The sequence below is a fragment of the Chlamydotis macqueenii genome, chromosome 1 (genome assembly GCF_036417535.1).
Source record: "Chlamydotis macqueenii isolate bChlMac1 chromosome 1, bChlMac1.mat, whole genome shotgun sequence".
Lineage (NCBI taxonomy): Eukaryota > Metazoa > Chordata > Aves > Otidiformes > Otididae > Chlamydotis > Chlamydotis macqueenii.
This window is the reverse complement of record NC_141556.1, coordinates 84,823,807-84,842,737: the sequence shown is the minus strand read 5'-3', so window position 1 is coordinate 84,842,737 and position 18,931 is coordinate 84,823,807. Positions and strand designations below refer to the sequence as shown.

Sequence of the window (18,931 nt, the reverse complement as noted above, 5' to 3'; positions counted from 1 at the left end):
TGTATGAAACAAACCACCACAAAGCAAGAGAACTGAGAATTACAAGGGAAAAGGAGGAGTAAGCAGTGAGATGAGATACAAGAAGACAGGAAGAAACCAAGGTAGTATCTAATACAGGAGGAACAAAGAACATCCACAAGTGACAGCAAAATCCTACCAAAAAAACCCCCTCATTTAGAATCAAGGATTTTTTCAATATATAAATTAGTTTATTTTCATTTAGATATAAAAGTTATAAATACAATTCATGTAAAACAGTATCTGATAAAAGAGCACTGAATCATTTCATCTGTCTGCATAATATGACTGAGACCTAGAGGCCCTGACCCTGCTAGGATCATTTGACATCAACAAATAGCCTGAAGAGCCACTTCTGACAAGCCTAACTGAAAGGGTTAAAGGGATGCAAGTGTGGCCTTCTAAGCACAGAGAAAATAATCTTGAATTGGAAATTCGCATTCTACCTTCAGATCACTCCAAACTAACATAAGGCAGTTTCTTTCACACAGTCCTAGTCAGAAAAATAATCAGACAGGTAACAAACTAACTTAGATGGGTAGAGGGAATGCAAAGCCATCAGCCAAGAACTCGGGAGAGCACAACTGGAAAACACTGCCAGGTCTTGTCCCCAGCCTGATGAGCAGGAAGTACATGAAGGCACAAAAGAAATCCATGATTCAAGTTCTCTTCACTGTCTGCTTTGCTGATGAGATCATCTCAAGACAATGGCTCACCAGCTAATCCAGAATGGGCATCCGAGACATACGCGAGCTGGAGTTCTCAGCATCAATTAATAATTTACAGTTAAATACAGAGTTTACACGATTGCCATAATTTTTTTTTCTCCTGGCAATATCAGAAAATATCTTCACAAAGTTTCATTATTTTCAAAGAGTAAGTGATGTCTACCACTGCAAAGACTCCAGAGACCAAAAGCAAAAAGTCTGGCTCTTTGGAGCTTGAAAGAAAAATTAGTCTGCTGACAATTACAATATCCAAAGCTAAAGAACATCTATTATTGTCTCTACAGAGGGACAGAGTTCTCCAGGATCATAATAAATATGCATAATGGTCATGAAACAGGTGAGACAGTAACTGCTCTCTGCTTTAGTACACAGCAGACGTGCACACTACAAGGCTTACATGTCACAGTGTGCAGCACTTCACTCTGATGAATCAAGGAGTGTTCCATGCTGTGACCTACAGTCTCCCCATTGTACATCCAGCATTAAAAATGGAACACGTGTGTGTGGAAGGACACATTGCAAAGCCCCGTGATACATTTATTAATTTTTTTAAACTTACTGATGCCTTTGAAAACACCTGTAATCTCCTTTTGAGGTAACTCCTTATTATATTCAGGTTAAAATTATTTATATAAAATCTACTTTAGTATGTCATGACTTGAGATAATCTCTTGTTAAAAAAAATTAAATCACTCACTAACTTATTCCTAAAAATGTAGCAAATTTTACAAACAATGGATAAATTTAAAAGTATTTCTGATCAGCTTACAGTCTAGACTTAATCAATCAGAATGCCGCTTTTCAGAAATAGTACTGTATATTGTTACAATACTACCTTCTGCTGAATTCAGTCAGATTCTATCATATATTCAGTCAAATTTTTTACATGGTTAAGAATAACAGAAACAGCAATGGATATAACATCACCAGATAAGAAGGGAGCATTTGAGAACTTATTGTTCTTTATTTGGTAAAGAGAGTGTCAAGGGATATGGAGCAATTAGAAAAATGAAAGGGAACTGGAGTATCAGCCTTAAAAGAGAATCATCCCAGAGTAAGAGAAGGGTGTTTTGTTAGAGACAGTGTCTCATTCTAGCTCTATATTTGTTGAACATCACCTATGGTTACATGGAGCCATAACCTGAATCATTCCATGTCTGACTGTTGTAGAACACAATAAAAAGCTACACAGGGCAGAAGAGCACACATGTCAATAACTGTCCTCCTTTTTTCTGAATTTATCTGAATTAATTCAGATCAGTAGCATCATCTCCAGGGTCACTGTGGAAGCTCCAGGGTATATGACCACTAAACCATTATTCTTCTGATCCTAGCTGCAAGGAGTTCCAGTTAGTCAGCTAAATTCCTTAGCCCAGTCTCATGCAGCATCTGTTACAAGGATTCTGAAAGCAGAATCAACACTGATGACAAAAACATCACCCATATTTCTTGTTCTTCCACAGTGCATACAGAGACTGCTCAGTCTTGGGACAGTCTCCTAAGATGGTATACTGTCAACTGCCATAATGCTCTGAGGCTTTGTATTTGCTTTCTAATAAGCCTGCAGAAGTCTGTGCTCCAGTTCCCTTCCATCTCCGATGTGCTTTTCATTACTTCACCTGGAACTCTTACAAGATGCAGGGATGGGAGTGAGTTCCACGTTTCAAGTCTGTTGTCTGTCATTCACAGGCCAATTTACGATCAAAGCTGGAGAGTCCAATAGCAAAGGCTTGAAGAGCACAGAGAGGATAATTATAGTCCAGAGTGAACACATCTTCTGCTACGCGACCAAACTGCATCACAATGTAGTCAGCTGGGGAGAAAATAAAAGATTCAGAGATGAACAACTGCACAGTGAAGCAAAGGAAAAAAAGAAAAAAAAAACAACCACAAACAAAAACCCACACTTCTGGCAGTCCCAAATATATGTGATTGGTATATCCATCCTTTCTCACCAGAGTGGCCTTAAAAATCTGTTCTCTAGAGTGACTGTGTTATTCTAGAGATTAACGTTCTTCTCAGAACCAAAGCTCAAACCACTGCTGGGCTGAAGGTGCTATTCACCTTCATAAAAACTAATACTTTTCTTTGCCTTCAGGAAGCTTGCATTTGCTGCAGCTATGGACAGCAGCTCTGCACCCACCCCCCAGAAAAAAATTGAGGCCTTATATAGTGTTTTTGACAGCTGAGAAGTCCTCACTAATTCTGAGCTGAATTCCTCCACCCAGTTTCCCTTCTTCAGGAACTGTCCTATTCCTCCAAAACCTCATTAAGTAAATTGGGTTCTCCCTGTTTGATTATGCCCCCCACACTCTCCAGTAGACTCTTACGGTCATTGCCATGGACAATCTGGAAGTTCTTCACTGAAGCCTGAGTAACTCTCCCATGGAAGTTCAAAACATAGGACTGAGTATCATCGTTCCAGACTGGAGCCTTGTTATGCAACTCAATGAGGTTCTCTAAATTTTTGTTCTGCCATTTTGACAGCAGACTCTCATGTTCCTGTTCAGAAGAAAGCAATATATTTGTCAAATTTGCAATTGCTCTGCTTTTGAGTACTGGCTGTCTCATGTGTGTGCACTCTGCCACTTGAAGGTTATTTGCTGTTTAATGAAACAAAACAACAGCAGTTAAACGGAGTCCTACTGAAAATTTCCTGCAAGTACCACGAAGAAACTTTCATGGATTTCCAATCCAAGCATTCCTTTCCACTCAAAAAGCTATTACCATATTTCCATCCAAAAAAAAGAAAAAAGGAGTGAGAGAGAAGGAAGTGTGCGTACAGGAAAGGGAGTAATTCACAGGCCACAGATGACTGCCATCCTGCGGGCAGGAATCCTTTCTGAGCCTCATAAGCTTTCTCTGATCCTGTTGGATCCAGCTTCAATTTCTAATATTCTAAACTTTGAAACAAAAGAAAATAATCTACATTTAACTGCATAGTGCTAGGCCCTGGGGTGCTTCCATAGAAAGCCCAAAGGCCGCAGCGGGCTGTAAATACGCCTTAAGTAGGTTAAATGTCATCCTATTGGGTCTAATAAGTGATACACAATATGAAAAAGAGATAAATAAAACAAACAAACAAAAGATACAAAAAGAATGTAAAACAGCACATTAAATTTGAAAATAAAATTAATTACAAGGAGCTGCAAACAGTAGTGAGGGAAACAAATTAGATGATTTGATTTTAGAAGTTCTGCAACAAATAAAATCCAAACTGAAATAGTATGTGCTAAAACTCCCAAGAAAAATAATCCAAATTGAAGTTATTTAATGGTAAAAGATGATCATAAACGAACTTGTTGTAGATGTCTGACTGATAAGGCTATAGTAACTGGTTTAGTATTGTATACAGATATACAGTATACAATGATTTTTGAGGATACCCTAAATAAACTTACTGTTCAGTTTAAAATAGTTACTTTGTATCATTATTTTTATATTTATTTTTTTTAAAGATGCAAAAAGAACTTTGAGAATTGGCATGAAAGTGCATTTAGATGCAATTTTTCCTCCTTTGAAGTGGGGGCAGTATTGCTTGATTTGAGGTATTGAAGCACAGAGAAGGAAGACAAAAACAGTCAAATCTCTACACTGAAAGCTTTGACAACTTTTCAGAACAGCTTTGTGTTTCAGTCTTGTCCACTGTCAGTTTGCTTGCCTGCTGTCAAAACAGTTGGGAAAATAAGGGAGAAAAATAAGACCAGGCCCATGGAATTATTACTGTACTGACCGGGGAGATGGCAATACCAATTAAAAGATGATGAATAAATTACTTCATCCAGATACAATTTTCCTTCCTATTCACAAAATTAAACTCCCTTTCGAGGCTCTCACGACTCTGAATTTCCACTCGAATATTTTTTTCTCTAACCTCAACAAATACACTCTTGTCTTACTCATATCTATTCACAACATGTCTGCAAACACCATTCTCTAGCTTAAAACACTGACCATGTCTTTCAGTTGGCACCTGTGTTTTCTGCCTTTTGGTCTTCTATCACAGCAAACATAAAACGCACATTAAGGGAACAGAACAATTTTCATCATACTCCTTAGATATATCTTCAGATACAGTTCTGTAAGCTTTAACTATAACATCCCTCATATGTATGAGAAATCCTTACCAAATAGTCACCACAAAACTCCATCCTTCTCCTCATTCCACTTTGTCCTTAAAGAATCCCCCTTTTCTGTGATTACTACAAAGAGACTGACAACATTCTGATCCAAAATGTGTTTATTCTCTTGCTACTACACCAGAATGCCACCTTATCTATTTATTATCTATTTGTTGTAATTCATCTACTGGCTAAGAACGTAAGCTCCTGAGAGAAGCAAGTTTGTTCTGCTTTCATCCAACTCTCAGCATAAAAGGGTACCACCCATGAGGAGGGGTTGTAGGTGCAACAGCAACAACATACACTAGCCATTGCAATAGCTAAGTAAATAACATTTAGGCTGATAGAAGGACTAGTAAGGAAACAAACACTACTCAGAAGGTTAAAAATTACATAGAAGGCAAGAACAAATTAATCAACACCTTTAGGCTACACTGCATTTACTCTCCATGAGATTTGCTAAAAGCCCTGAGTATTAATAACCTTGCTCTAAAAATGGTGATTGTCAGTAACACTCAGACCTCTTATGAGAAAGTTTTAACCTCTTCCTCCAATCTGAAACATGACCAAACTCCCTAACTCACATTTCGTGGATGGATTGGAATTCGCTTATGATTCATATTCATTCCTGGAATGATCACAGACATTTTTCTGGGACCCTTGAATCCTAATACATTGGTTTCCTGAAAGAAAAGGAAATACATTATTTTCAGTAAATGAGATACTCCCATCTCAAAGAAGGAAAGACAGTAAAACTGAACTTGAGTTCACATTTATATTGGTTTTTAAAGATTTGCTAGCTACAAGTGTAGTACCAGTTATCTAACTGCAACTGTGTTTAATCACTGAGAATAGCTTTCTCTCCCATTTTGAGAACTGCATTAAAAGACATATATAGTATTACAAAATTTAGAGTGCATCTGTTACCTTAATGAAACATTTATAAGAAAATCCGACAAGTGCAATTTCCAGGCATAAGTTTGGCATCTGAGGGTAAAACATGCTAAAATCTTGCTACTGAACAAGCTTTAAGTATGATAAAAGGCAAATACCTTTGACCTTAGTCTATGTTATCTATTTACCACTATTTAGGTGCTAAGAGCATACCTACAATTTTGTCTCAAATCATGCTCTTTTATAAATGATTAAGAACAGACCCAGAAGGCAAAGTATTCAACATCTGTCCAAGCAGATTTTTCCAGAGTACTGCAGGAGACTGCTCCAGGTGGATTGAGTATAAAAAGCAAAGGAAAAAAAGTCTTGGCATCCTGAAACCATCCATTTAATAATGTCAACCAAAATCCAAGGGTCCATTTCAAGTGTTCTGTAACAATGTCAGGGATAACCTTTAAAATTCCTAAAGACCAGTTAAAAAGCCAGAATCTTTTAGAAGTACTGAATTGATTGATAGAAGTAATACAGCTTCTCCTAACATGCTAGTGCATTTTGCAGACACAGAACAAAGGTCTTTGGAGTTGCAACCTCTATTATTTCACTTTAGAAAATCTAGGGGCACATATGAGAATGAGGGTACTGATTTTATTAATACATAAACTTTATGAACTTCTTGTAGATAAAAGTTCAGAAATCTGAAAAGCTGACTTTATATTATCTGCTGTACTCTTTTTAACACCTTGCTGTGTACAATTAGTTGGGGAACTGAAGAATACTGTATACAAAGAAAATATCCAGTGATACTTCTGTAAACAGGCTAGTACTGGAATTACCACATCAATATTTTTTCCCAAGTGCCATTAAGATCAATAGCAAAAAAATGAAGATCATGCTCCAGTAGGCTAATGCGCCTTTAAATTTCTGCTGTTGTACCTGTGATAAAAGTAAAAATCCTTCCACTTGACTGGCCATCATTTTGTAAAAAACTTCAAATTTTACTCAAACTTTAGGACTGGAATATGAAACAGTGTGATGTGAGAACCCTCACATAATTCTAGAGTGTCCACAAGTGCCTCCTCACCCTGAAGCCTAGACTGAGGTGATCCACAAGACCAGAAGAAGAAAACATCTCTATGACAGAGCTAGCGAATCATGATTTCCCTTGGAACCATATCCTTACCAACAACAAGCTGTTACTGAAATAATATCAGCTCCTTCCTGGAGGAGCTGGTATTATTTCACCAAAATGCCCTTGGCTCTGCAACAAATAACTACTTCACAGGGTACTCCCAGCTCCTTCTTAGTGTCCACCATATACCAGCTGGGCAATATGGCCATGGTTCATGCTGTGGCTGACTCCACGTGAAGGATATACTGATTGACCACATGCTGAAGGATAGGCCAGGTAAGAAGGTCATCACATCAGGGTGTTATTTTCAGTCTCTCTCACTCCCCTGGCATTGATTTTTTTTTTTTCATTAAATTAGTAATAACTTACCTGTGAGGCATCTGCCCTCTATTGTATCTAGTTGAAATTGGTCAGTTGGTTACAAAGTTAAGCGGGGGAGGCTGCCAGGCAGCATGATTTTGTAAGCCTTGTTTCCTCGGCAACCAGGCAAGAAAAAGGAAAAGGGGAAGAGGCGGAGAGGCACTACTTACATAACAAATAGCTGCAAGCTCCTGTCTCGTATGAGCCTTTTCTGCTAGACTTTGTGCCCTGACTGGGCTAACTCCATGGTCATAGACTGTAAATTTAGTTCCCATGAGGTTTGACCTAATGTCAGTTTATGGAAAGACAGAGAAAGAGAGAGGCATCAGTGGAATGTTTTGTCATCTTCTGAAGGTTATTTGTGCAGCATAGTGAAAACACATGTCTTGCCATCTGAATCTTCCTATTGCCAGCTCAGTAAGGAGCTTCCATGAACTGCATGTGGTGAACTGTGCCTGTAACCTATCCTGGAAAAGCATCAGGCCAGAATTCCTCCTCTTAATTGCCATGGTGAATGGTAATACTGAAGAAAGGTTGCCAACCCAGGTGAATACAGATTACATTAAGCAGGACAATGTGAGTTCATTCTCTCTGAATTTATACCAGATTGCTATTCAAAAACCCAACTCAACTAAAATGAAAACCCAGCCTCTCCTGTCTGGGCTTTTCATCTGTGGTTCTCACCTGAGTTTTCCAATGAAACTTTCCCCTTCCCGGGATAAATCAGTTGGGTCAACTGATATGAGGTAATTGGATGCTTTGCTCTTTTTTCGTTTTCTCCCTGCAAGAAGGAAAGTCTGGAAATACAAAACTTTGATCAAGACTGGAGCTTTGTAAGAATACAGAGGCATTGCTAGGCATTGCTATCCAAACTGTTATCTCTCAGTTTCCCACATCTACTCCTCTTTTTGTTCTGTGATCTTATTACTGTCTCTGTAATTTTGACCTCTTCCACAAGGGCACACTCTGAAATCCTATTCCTCCAATCAGCTCACTTAGCAGTCTAGATTTAATGCAACTGTCCTTTCTAGTCCTCCCTCCTTTTCTTCTGGAGCAGCTCAGTCTCCCTGCTCTTCTTCATCCTTGACATTTTTATACTTTTAGAATTTCATCTTTCATTGTATTATGGCTTTTAAACTTGCCAATTCCCTCCTTAGTCCCTTGGCCAAGTATAAGCTGTCCTCATCTGCATGCTGGCTCTCCTCAGCTTCTGGCTTCTTACCAGAAGCTCTCCCTTACACCGAAAATATTTTGTGGTAGGAGTACAACACCAAAGATACTGTGTGCTGCTTCCAATACCTTTCTGTTGTCATCCCTTTCCAGATGCATGTAGTAGGTAGGGAAGAGGCCCCGGTCCATTCCCTTTTTATCTCTAGTGATTCGACACTTGACTGTAATACCACGGGGTGCAGGGCATAATGCAAAATCCTTCAAGTTCTCTACTTCTCCCAGCTGTGTATCTGCCTGAAGGGATGGACTACAGGAAGCACCTGTTTCCTGTAGGAAGAACCATCATATTAGCAAATTAGTATCAGATCAGAGGCTCTGTTATTCCCCAAGAAAAGAAAAGTCTGTTGAAACATATCTCATGTCTCAACAAGATATTTGGGAAAGGGAAGTTAAACAAGAGACCATCTGTGTTTCTCTGCAGAAAGTGTCTGAAGACTTTTACTCTGAGGAAACACCAGCCCTCCAAGGGGAGGAGAGAAAAAGTACTCCTTAACCAGAGACGAGTGAATTGCTAGGAAGGGGAAAAATAGGATGAGACACTGTCAATATTCTAAGTGAAGAGCCTCTCTGCTTTTAGAACTTCAAATACTCTGTGGGAAATAAGTCAGCATGATAAGCTGGACTGATGGATGCTGCAGTAAGACAGGCTTGGATTTTTGTGACTGAAATGAACACTGAGATTACATTGGTTCAGAACAGTAGCAGAGATGGAGTAAGGTGATGGTGGAATCATCTCAACTGAATGCTGGAAGAAATTTTGAACAATGTGTACAGTCAGGATGCAAGTTATGGTCACCAAAGGAACTGAAATTGTAATGGACATCTGGTATAGGTCATTAAAGTAATTTTTTTTCTTAGAGGTAGCTGAATCCTGTGGATTGTAGAACCCAGGAGATTCCTCCCTTACTGGGCCTTGGAGATGAGATTGCTGGTTTATCCTCATTCCAAGGTACAGCCAGTAGGAAGTTTCAGTGAATACACACAGAGACACACACACAGACTCAAAATTCACTAGTGGCTTTCACCTCTCCTCCCCTCCAGCATCCACCACATATCTCCTGCAGTTAGCACTCATAGCCCAGTCTCCCAAGTAGCTAACATCCAGACCTCCTGTACTACTGACTCACTAGTGCAATACAACATACACACATTCACCGCACAAATACACTCATACAGGTTTTTTGAAAAGTAGCATAGACTTTTAAGGCTGTCCAGCATCTATGCCCAAACCCTACGCTCTCTATCTGGTCACTAGCTCAGACCCTGGGTCTTCCTGATGCTGGTTTCTTCCAAGTCTCTGCATATAGTTTGTCAGTGTGTGTGTGTGTGTGTGTGTGTGTGTGTGTGTGTGTGTGTGTGTGTGTGTGTGTGTGTGTGTATGTATGTATGTATGTATGTATGTATCTCTCATATACAAAAAAACACACACATGAGAACACATTCAGGCTGAAAATAGTTAGAAACAGTTTTAGAAGATAGTAGGACATGCTGAAGAAATCAAGCACAAGGCTTGGCCAGACTCACATACTGTCTTGCAGCTGTTTACATGCATCTAGTTCCTTCTACCCCTTTTACTCCCTGTTTTCCTGTGCTTCTTACTCCCTGATCCACCTTGACCTTTCTTTTCCCTCTTGACTTCCTTCCCCTAAACACACCATTAAAAGTTTTGTCCAATCCCAGAATGCTGTGTTCCATCCCAAGATTCTGTTCCCCCTTGCATCCCACAATAAATGCTATAAACCTTCAGGCAGTAATCCCTCTTAAGTTTGCATGGCATTTCAGAGTTTCTCTGAGTCATGTTGGTGGATTTTACACCAGAGACAATGGCCTAATCTATCTCCTTTAAGGGTCACAGGAGTAGCTGATTCATTGTGTTCCCCATCTTCACTGATTAGGCTACTTGGATTCCTCCACCCAGCATTGTTCCTTTGATCATTACTAGGTCTTTGTGTTTAACTCAATGGCCCTTCAGTTAGATAACGCAACAATCATGACCTTCCTCTGCCTTCAGGGATTAACATTCTAGCTACTGTAGTTGCAACTACCATATTTTAACCCACTCTCAAAAGGTTAGTACTAAAATCAAGCACGTGCCAAGCCCTTATCAGAAATGGATTTCAAGACACTTACTGCAAAAGATTTCTCAGTGCTTGCAGAACTAGGCCTCTCGGATTCAGGATATGGTGAATGAGGTGCTGGTTTCTTGCTAGCTTCTTCTACTGCATCCTCCTCCTCAAAGTTCAAACTGCCTGAAATTCCTGTCAGAACAGAGGATCAAACAGGTAACCTCTGAAAGAAGATGTCATGAGTTCATAACATCACTAATTCATATATGACTCTTGCTCCTTTAATTAATTTCTGTTGTTTCAACTGCTGATTTTCTTCATGAGCTATATTGCTTCCCGAGCCTTATAATTCAAACTCCTACTGAGATTTTGCAGCTGTCACTGTGCAGATGATTAAGCATCTGTCAGGCTTTTATTAATACGTACTTTTCATGATATTACATGATGTAACATATTGCTTAGTATATGCTGTCTTTAAATTAATTCTGCCTATTTTCATGAAAAAAAAAGCCCTCCATGTCTGGAGAACAAAAAAAGGAAATACAGATTGATACGCTGACACCTGTCCTGTAAGTTGGACTCTGTACAGTTTACATCCTTTACCATTTTGCCTTAGTCTTATACACACTGAAATAGAGTATGGTAAGTTTCCAATAAAAGCCCCTCCTATTCTTAGCCATAACTCGGGTCTCATAACTAGTAATGATTTCATTTTGTAAAACGTAAGCACAGACTGAGTAGTTCTGGGACTTACTTATTTAATCTTAACCTATGTGCAGTTATGTAGAGATCACTGTAGGTACATAACTAAAGTAACTCAGGACAAAGAGCTCCCATACACATCACACTGTTTGGTGTTTCCATCCACTTGGAACGGCATCATTTTGTTCTGTGATTCCATTCTTTAATTTGTCTGTAGAATGGAAAAGCACATAAAGCACTACAGAAAATGAAGCCTGCTAAGCTGAATTAGTTTCTGAGAGTCAATATTGTAACAGTGGTCCAACATGGCACTGCATAGAAGGGGCACTCCTGGAAGTTCTTTGTCTCAGATGAAACAGAAAAATGTAGTCTTAACAACCTGTCAGTAAACTTCCCAAAGCACATCTGGAAAGAGGAAAGTTGTTAATCCTAGTACTCCAGCCAATTTAAAAAAAAAAAAATAAAAAAAAAATCACAGTTTATATTCTACCTCCACTAATTTCCCCTGAAATTTCTGGATATTCTCCTGCTTCCTTCCCTAACTCTTGTGTAATGTTATTATCCATAGGTAAGCAGCTGTTGCATCTGACAAATCAATGGAAGTACTTCTACATATGGTAGTACCTTAACACATAAAGCATACTAGAAATATTCTGAGAGACAGGCTCTGCAAAATAAAAACAAGCTGTGTACCATATTAAACACTAGCCATTATTTTGCTGCAAAGTGCTCTAGGCATGCAACAATAAAGGTTTCCTCTGGTATTGGCAGCAACATAAGATAATTTGCAGAGATGGACACTCCACTGGGGAACTACTCAATAGGATATAACTATTGAATATAAAACTCTAAAATTGTTGATTGTGACAGCCTCTGACTCAGGAAGAACACTTTTCATGTTAGTCTCCTAAACAGTTAAATTATGGCATTTACTGGCTATAGAGGATTCTGCTGTTGTGAAATATTCAACCACCGTATTCAGATCTGGAATAAAAATATTCTGAAGTTTAGCAAAATGTAAGGACAGCATTTTATCACCAACTTCCTTGGAAAGCCCAGAAATTATACAACACAATGACAAACCTTTAAAAACATAACTGCTATGTTCCAATTAACATCAGAAGAAGGAACTGCAGTTTTGCATTTCTACATGCTGTAGAATCTACTAGCTCTGCATTTAAAATACACTACAGACACTTGTTTCATAATTCATCATACTTTATAGGTTTTTTTAATGCTACTGAAAAAAAAATTATAAGTAGAAGATCCCTGAAAAAGACCTTTGCCCATTATCAACTCTTACCTTGCTTCTCTAAGATTTCTTGCAGATCTGGCTTGCCTGCTATGTCTGTTAAAGCCTCTCCATCATTTTCCTGATCTGCATTGTCTTCTGTTTTGGACGATCCAGCAGAGAGAGTTTGGAGCTTGGTCCCCAAATCTTGCACTCCTGATTTCATGAAAGCAGCTGGTCCATCAATGCCTGCAGGCCAAAATGAAACAGAATGCTAAAGTCTATTTTTTACGGCTAAAGTTGTATCCCAGGATGGTGCTTCTTTTCGTCTTCCCTTGCTCAAGCATCCTTTTAAAGTACTGATGTATACTGGTTCAACTTTTGTTTGAAGACCTGGGAGGAGTCAGGCCTGACTCTGGTATAGACCACCTATTACTTTAAACATATCAGGTATCAGTTTCTCCATTTATAAATACAGTGCTTGTATCTACTTTTTTACAAGGGCTTAAGCAATTAAGACAAGTTGTATTTGTCATGCACATTGATATCCTTCAATTTATTTATTTATGAGCAACTACTCTATTTTCTTTTCCTTCAGGTTCCTTGTTTGCTCCTGTGGCAATAAGTGGGTGTTTTACAGTGAGCATCACAAAAATCAATTTGATAAAAATATCTACAGCCACAGGAAGAAAAATATGTAAATGGATGCCCTCTGTCTTTTTGATAGAAATGAAATTTCCATGTTTAAACATGCAACACAGCTGTACACTGCATTTCATAATTGGTGGAGACATCTTGATGTCAGGGTCTGGCATAATACTTAGTACATGTGTGTGTAGATTTGGATTTCTTGCTTTTCCACTGTTTTCCTTCTTAAAACTTTACTGCTTTACCTAGTCATCAGATTTCTGACATGTTTACTGCTGTTATCACTTCTTAACAGTATTTTTTTTGTACTGAGGAAGCTTCAGAACTATGGAAGCTAGTGAGGAAGCAGTTATTTTTCATTTTTCTTTCTTGTAGTTTCAGTACTACTGAAGATTCCTAACTTAGAAGTTATAGCAATCTTTTCTCTCACTCTCTTTTTGACTTAGAAGTAATTTAACAGAAGCTTTCTCATACCTCATTTACATGTTTATGATTTTAAACATGTAAATGCTACGATCTACATCACTCTCCTCTCTATCCTATGATCCAGAAAGACATCTGGAGAACCAGAAGGACAGGAGATAATGGAGTTCCAAATGTGATCTTCAAACCAGGTAACACTGATTTGTTTGGGTTTTTAAAATTCTACTCTACACATTAATTCCCTACTAATATAATGGTGGTATTACAACATCCTGCAACAGCATGCATCTCAGAGCCTTAGGATGTCTTCTGTTACTTTCTTGGTAGGCTGATGGGATCCTGGGTCTCAAAAAACTACTTCATGACACTTCCACTGGAATGTAGGGGTTTCATTGCTGCTCTTTTTCCTCACTGTGACTTAAGGCTCTCACTACTATATTTTTTTTTCACTCCTAACAGAATGGTCACTATTTTACTGTAATGTTTTGAGACCACTGAGTTATTGCCTTTGGTTCTGCTATAACTTTGTGCCTGTGACTTTCTCAACCACTATACTTGTTTTGTCACGTTTCAGTTGTCTCTCTGAAGCCCACAGAAAACAACAGATGAAGTAAAAACCAGCAAGAACCTAATTCAGTATTCGGAAGACTTTTGTTTTGTTCTTGTCTACTTTATCATTGAGTCATATGCAATCTTGAGATGGAGTATACTCCATGAAGAAAAGTACCGGCAGTCACTACTGGATTATTTCCTTTTCTTTATCCTAGAGCTTCAGAAGGCTGTCTTACTTTGGATTTGTATCTCCCTACCTTAACAGAAGTTCCTAACCCATTTCTGCAGTTCTTCTTAGCCTAACATAAGGAAGAGATTACACAAAGGCACACGAAGATTCTCAGCTGTCACAAAATTCAAGGTAAGGTTTTTACAGTTCAGTATTGCTCAACCATACTGTACTACAATTCTACTTTTGTACATAGAAAGGTATGTAATCAATCTTGTTTATCACTTGACCACTGTCACAGCAATGTAGGTGCTCATCTAAAATGCAGGCACTGGCATTTTGGGAAACATTGTTACCACCAGGTTACTCACCATGTAACATAACATTATTGTGGAAAAGGGTAGGAGTTTCTACTAAAGGAGTCTGCTCCTCGCATCCTTTGGGCTTTGACCTATGCAGCTTTGCCTCAGGATTTGGCTGTACCATCAAGGGATCAAGACGTTTCTTCCTCTGCTTCTTCTCCAGAAGAGCTCTCTGTGAAATAAAGAAAAAACAAGAAATAAGGATGAGTAACCACATCCAGAGGGGCAGAAACCATGCTTCAGCCATTAGCAATGACATGTCACTGATCAAGATCTCCAATAAATGTGAAATACTCTTGTAATCTCTTATAAAAATCCTAGACACAGATATCACTGTGTCTTTGGAGTGAGACATTGCCTTTGATTCTCCATTGGTGATTGATGGGTGATGTGGACATTTGCTTATTTTCTGATCTATCCAGAGACCATCAGCAGATAATTTAAACTTATTTCATCCAGTCTAAACTGCAGCAATCCTTAATATAGACAAATTCAGCAGTCATTTATAGTCCAATATGAAACATTTCACAAAGTAAATGTTATAATATACAGCATGTTCATGCAATATTATTACTCCATGCATCCTACTTACTTAAGCTGGTAGAGTAGACAAAACAGCTCACAAGGACCCTCCACTCGTTCCACTGCAGTTATGATTGGACTAAACATTCCATCATTCAGGACAACAACTTCCTGTGCATACAGGGAATGTATAATTTTTCCTCCCTGTTTTGTACAATTAAGTTCTCTCAATGCAAAGTTAGCTATGTCCAAGAATATCTGACTATCTGCCAGAATAAAAATGAGAGCCTTTGCCCTATGCATTATATGGCAATTAAGTCTTTTACTGTATTAGCATAACATTTCTAAAAAAATCCTTAGTCAGGGCTCACTCTGCCACTGCAGTTATAAATGCTGTCACAATGCAGCAAAAGCAAGTCAGGACTTGCCAAGGAAAAGGTTTTTGTCTTAAAAGCTGTCATCTTTTAGGGAGAACTCAAAACAAATAGTTCCCAGAAACCAACGTTGAGAGATAAGACTTAGAGAGGGGAAAAAAAAAAAAATCAAAATTACAGTCATTGAAATAGGACTGATCCAGTAAAAGAAAAACTGATCTACCTTGCAAAATTTTTCCATGTAATTCAGGATTGAAAGGAAAGAATGGTAAATCCAAATGTTAAAAAATAAAACATTACTTTTCCAAGACACATACACATTTGATGCTTATGATTTCCTACTAAATGAGAAGAGAAACAACTTCTAGACTTAGATCAAGGCAAATGGGGACACTGCACTATTTTAAAGACAGCCACGCTTAATCCTTAAAAGTTAAGGTGATGGATGAAGAACTAAAAAAAATCATATTCTAATATTCTGTAATGCACCACTAGGCAAATGATGTGCAAACCCCTTGCTGTAGATGCAGTTTACCCATGCCTGTTTCTTAGGTACCTGAATACCCCCTGAAAGTTGTTCTTCATGACAGAGACCCTTTGTCCATTCAAATTATTTTCAGTCTCCAAGGATCCATCAGATAAACAGTACCAACAATTCAATCCACTTGAGACATAGATGTCTTTGGAACCCTTTCCTCTCCTGTTATGCTTTTTCTCTCTCTTGCTGGTTCTTTCCTCTCCTATTAGACTTTTTATCTCAAGTGAGGTTAGTTTCTCAGGCAACTTCTCCCTGAGGAATTCCAACAAAAAAAGAAAAACTCACCACCACCAGAAAAAAAAACAACAAAAACCCAAACCAAAACAACCTTTTCTGTTTAAACTCATAATTACACTTTGAAGACTGGACTGCAATACAGGTAATGTTTGTTACTGCAGAATTATTTGCAAGGATTGTACTGCAAGGCAAAAATTACATAGAATTCCAAAGAGATTATCACATTGGTCTAAAGAAGAGAAAATAAGCAATAGAAGTCAAATTCTTAGAAAATGCTAATTATAGATAAAATTTGTTTTCTAGAAAGGTAGTCAGATCCTCCAGAAGAGTTTACATTGGTTTACGGCAGTTGTTTGATTTTTAAATTAATGCTGAGGAAAAGTAAAAACATTTGTGATAGTTTATAAATCTCTAATAATTTAAATAAAAGGAAAGAGGGAAAACAAGAATAAAAACATTATACTGAAAATAAGGATTTGAGAAAAATTGTTGCCAAGGCTTCTCTACCTGACAAATAAACAGAAAGGAAAAAAATAAAACAGACACATCCTAAAGGCAGTAAGAAAGTATACAGCTACTGTTAAAATGGGAAATTGAATTTTGGATCAATATAGGATATAATAACTTTCAGAGCTATTTAACTGATTACTCTATTAGATAAGCTTTTTAAAAACATTTCACTGCTCACTGGTCTAGAAATTTTTTCTTATTAGAGTACATTCTGTTTCATCAAAGAGCTTCTAGGACTCACCAATCCAAATGGATCATATTGGTTTATACTTTACTGCTGGTATATGTTAACAACTGTCTTCTTCCAAGAACTTCAGGATAATCAAAGTGACAAAACTTGACAATATTTTAATTTATTTTAAAAAGGCTTCTCTCTGCTACTTTGCTTACTGAGATGGAAAAGAGTCTACTGACAGGGCAGATAGTAGCAGTTCATTTTCTTTACATAAGGTGGCAGAGCAGCCTTACCTTCAGTACTAGGTATTCTCAGACTTACTCCACTAAAAGTAAAAAAAGGAAACTGCATTTTGTCTCATTTTGTCTACTAACTAGCCTTTTTCTCCAGCTCTGTGTTACAGTAAAAATTCGTATAATATTACAACAAAAAAAATGTAGATAGTTCATGCACAGGACACCAGAACACATAACCCATTAAATAACAGATACAGATTATCATGATTTATTCAGGATTTTGTGAACTCCATGTATTAAAATACTTTCAGAAACATTTTCTTTGCATCACAGAAAAGCATAACATCAGAATACAGCATGATCAAAGGATCACAAAGGATCAGAAACCAACTTCGGTTCTAAAGAGTTTCCAACAAGCTAAGAAGTCAGATGGTGTCAGATGAATATATCATAGCAGACTAAGAAGACATCTAGTTTAGTAGTCTTTCTATAACTGTGATGAACAGGAAGACAGTATACAGGAAGGTTCCAGCCACTCCACCCTCGAAGGTGCAATACCACACTAATTATCTGGCATGGTCCTAACTTAGTAGGCCATGCAGGATGGATCCTAGCTCTGAAACATCCTCTCCATTCTTCCAGTTCCTCCTTAGTTCATGCTGAAGCAGCAGTGACAATGCTAGTGATGATGGCATTAGTGAAATTTTGTGTAAAGAGTAAGTATATTCAGAAATATGCCTTCAGCTTCATGCTCTCCACCCACAGGGCTGCAGAAGACACAGAAACACCTTCCACTGCTGGAGAAGTAAGCACTGCACACTCTCTCCTCAAGGAAAAGACAGTAGTCTAGATAAAAGCACCTTGGCAGGCAGAGCTGGCCCACAGATGGAACTGGATGTCATGCATTATTATAAATAATATTTTACTGCAATTACAGAGTTTCCAAACCCATAATAAAGATGGATGACAGGCATACGTCTTTGCTGTGGTAAATGCTTATTCCAGATTCTCTGTATGGCCAAAGGTTCTAAACATGATTCTGCTGGATTAAAGCATTTTGCATTTTTTATCCCATTTCGTTTAAATTTTAGAACAAATTAATCAAGCAAGGCATCAGCTACAACCAACAATGAGTTTGTAATGTCTGACAGTGATCTCCTATTGAATTCTATTTCTTCAGAAGGCATGGTACTATTAATGTGAAAGTTAAAAGTAGACTTTAAAAATTAATATTCAAACCTAAATATAAAATCCTAAATTAGAGACTGCTAGCATTTCTCAACAAATCTCATTTGCAGGAGGGGGGTGGTGTTAAAATATTTCAGTGGAATTTTCCAGCTGTTGATTTTGCAGATGATTGCAATCTTGTCTAAATGCAAGAAAGCCTGAAACAAAATTGCCAAAGGGTATGAATTCTTTAAACTCACCTCTTCATGATTCAACAGCAGTTCTGAGGGAATTACACCCAGCCCAGCAACTTTGTTTTGGTCAAACAGCAATGCATCCCCACGGCAAGGTCTGAAACCAGGCCTACACTGACCACAGTGCCTAGTACTAGGAGCCAGTGATTACTACCAGTTAATGCCCAAGACAAGAGTCCTAAAACAGACACTGAGGTACACCACCAGGCAGTCAGATCATCCTTAGTTTTGGAAGTTCATACTGAGTGGTTTTTTTTTTTTTTAACAAGTGTTACTGGATAGTCT

General features: G+C 38.1%; 1 protein-coding gene across 1 annotated transcript in view; it reads right to left on the bottom strand.

Moving 5' to 3' along the window:
• The window catches only part of TULP3 (TUB like protein 3), a 36,218-nt gene continuing 17,287 nt past the window's right edge, over positions 1 to 18,931 (bottom strand). The window contains exons 3-11 of the mRNA XM_086759213.1: positions 14,643 to 14,805; positions 12,552 to 12,728; positions 10,611 to 10,738; positions 8,550 to 8,747; positions 7,935 to 8,047; positions 7,421 to 7,535; positions 5,452 to 5,550; positions 3,077 to 3,248; positions 1 to 2,559 (exon numbers count right to left, since the gene is read on the bottom strand). Coding sequence (XP_086615339.1) covers positions 2,426 to 2,559; positions 3,077 to 3,248; positions 5,452 to 5,550; positions 7,421 to 7,535; positions 7,935 to 8,047; positions 8,550 to 8,747; positions 10,611 to 10,738; positions 12,552 to 12,728; positions 14,643 to 14,805 — 1,299 coding nt within the window. The 3' untranslated portion in view covers positions 1 to 2,425. The remainder of the gene's footprint in view (positions 2,560 to 3,076; positions 3,249 to 5,451; positions 5,551 to 7,420; positions 7,536 to 7,934; positions 8,048 to 8,549; positions 8,748 to 10,610; positions 10,739 to 12,551; positions 12,729 to 14,642; positions 14,806 to 18,931) is intronic.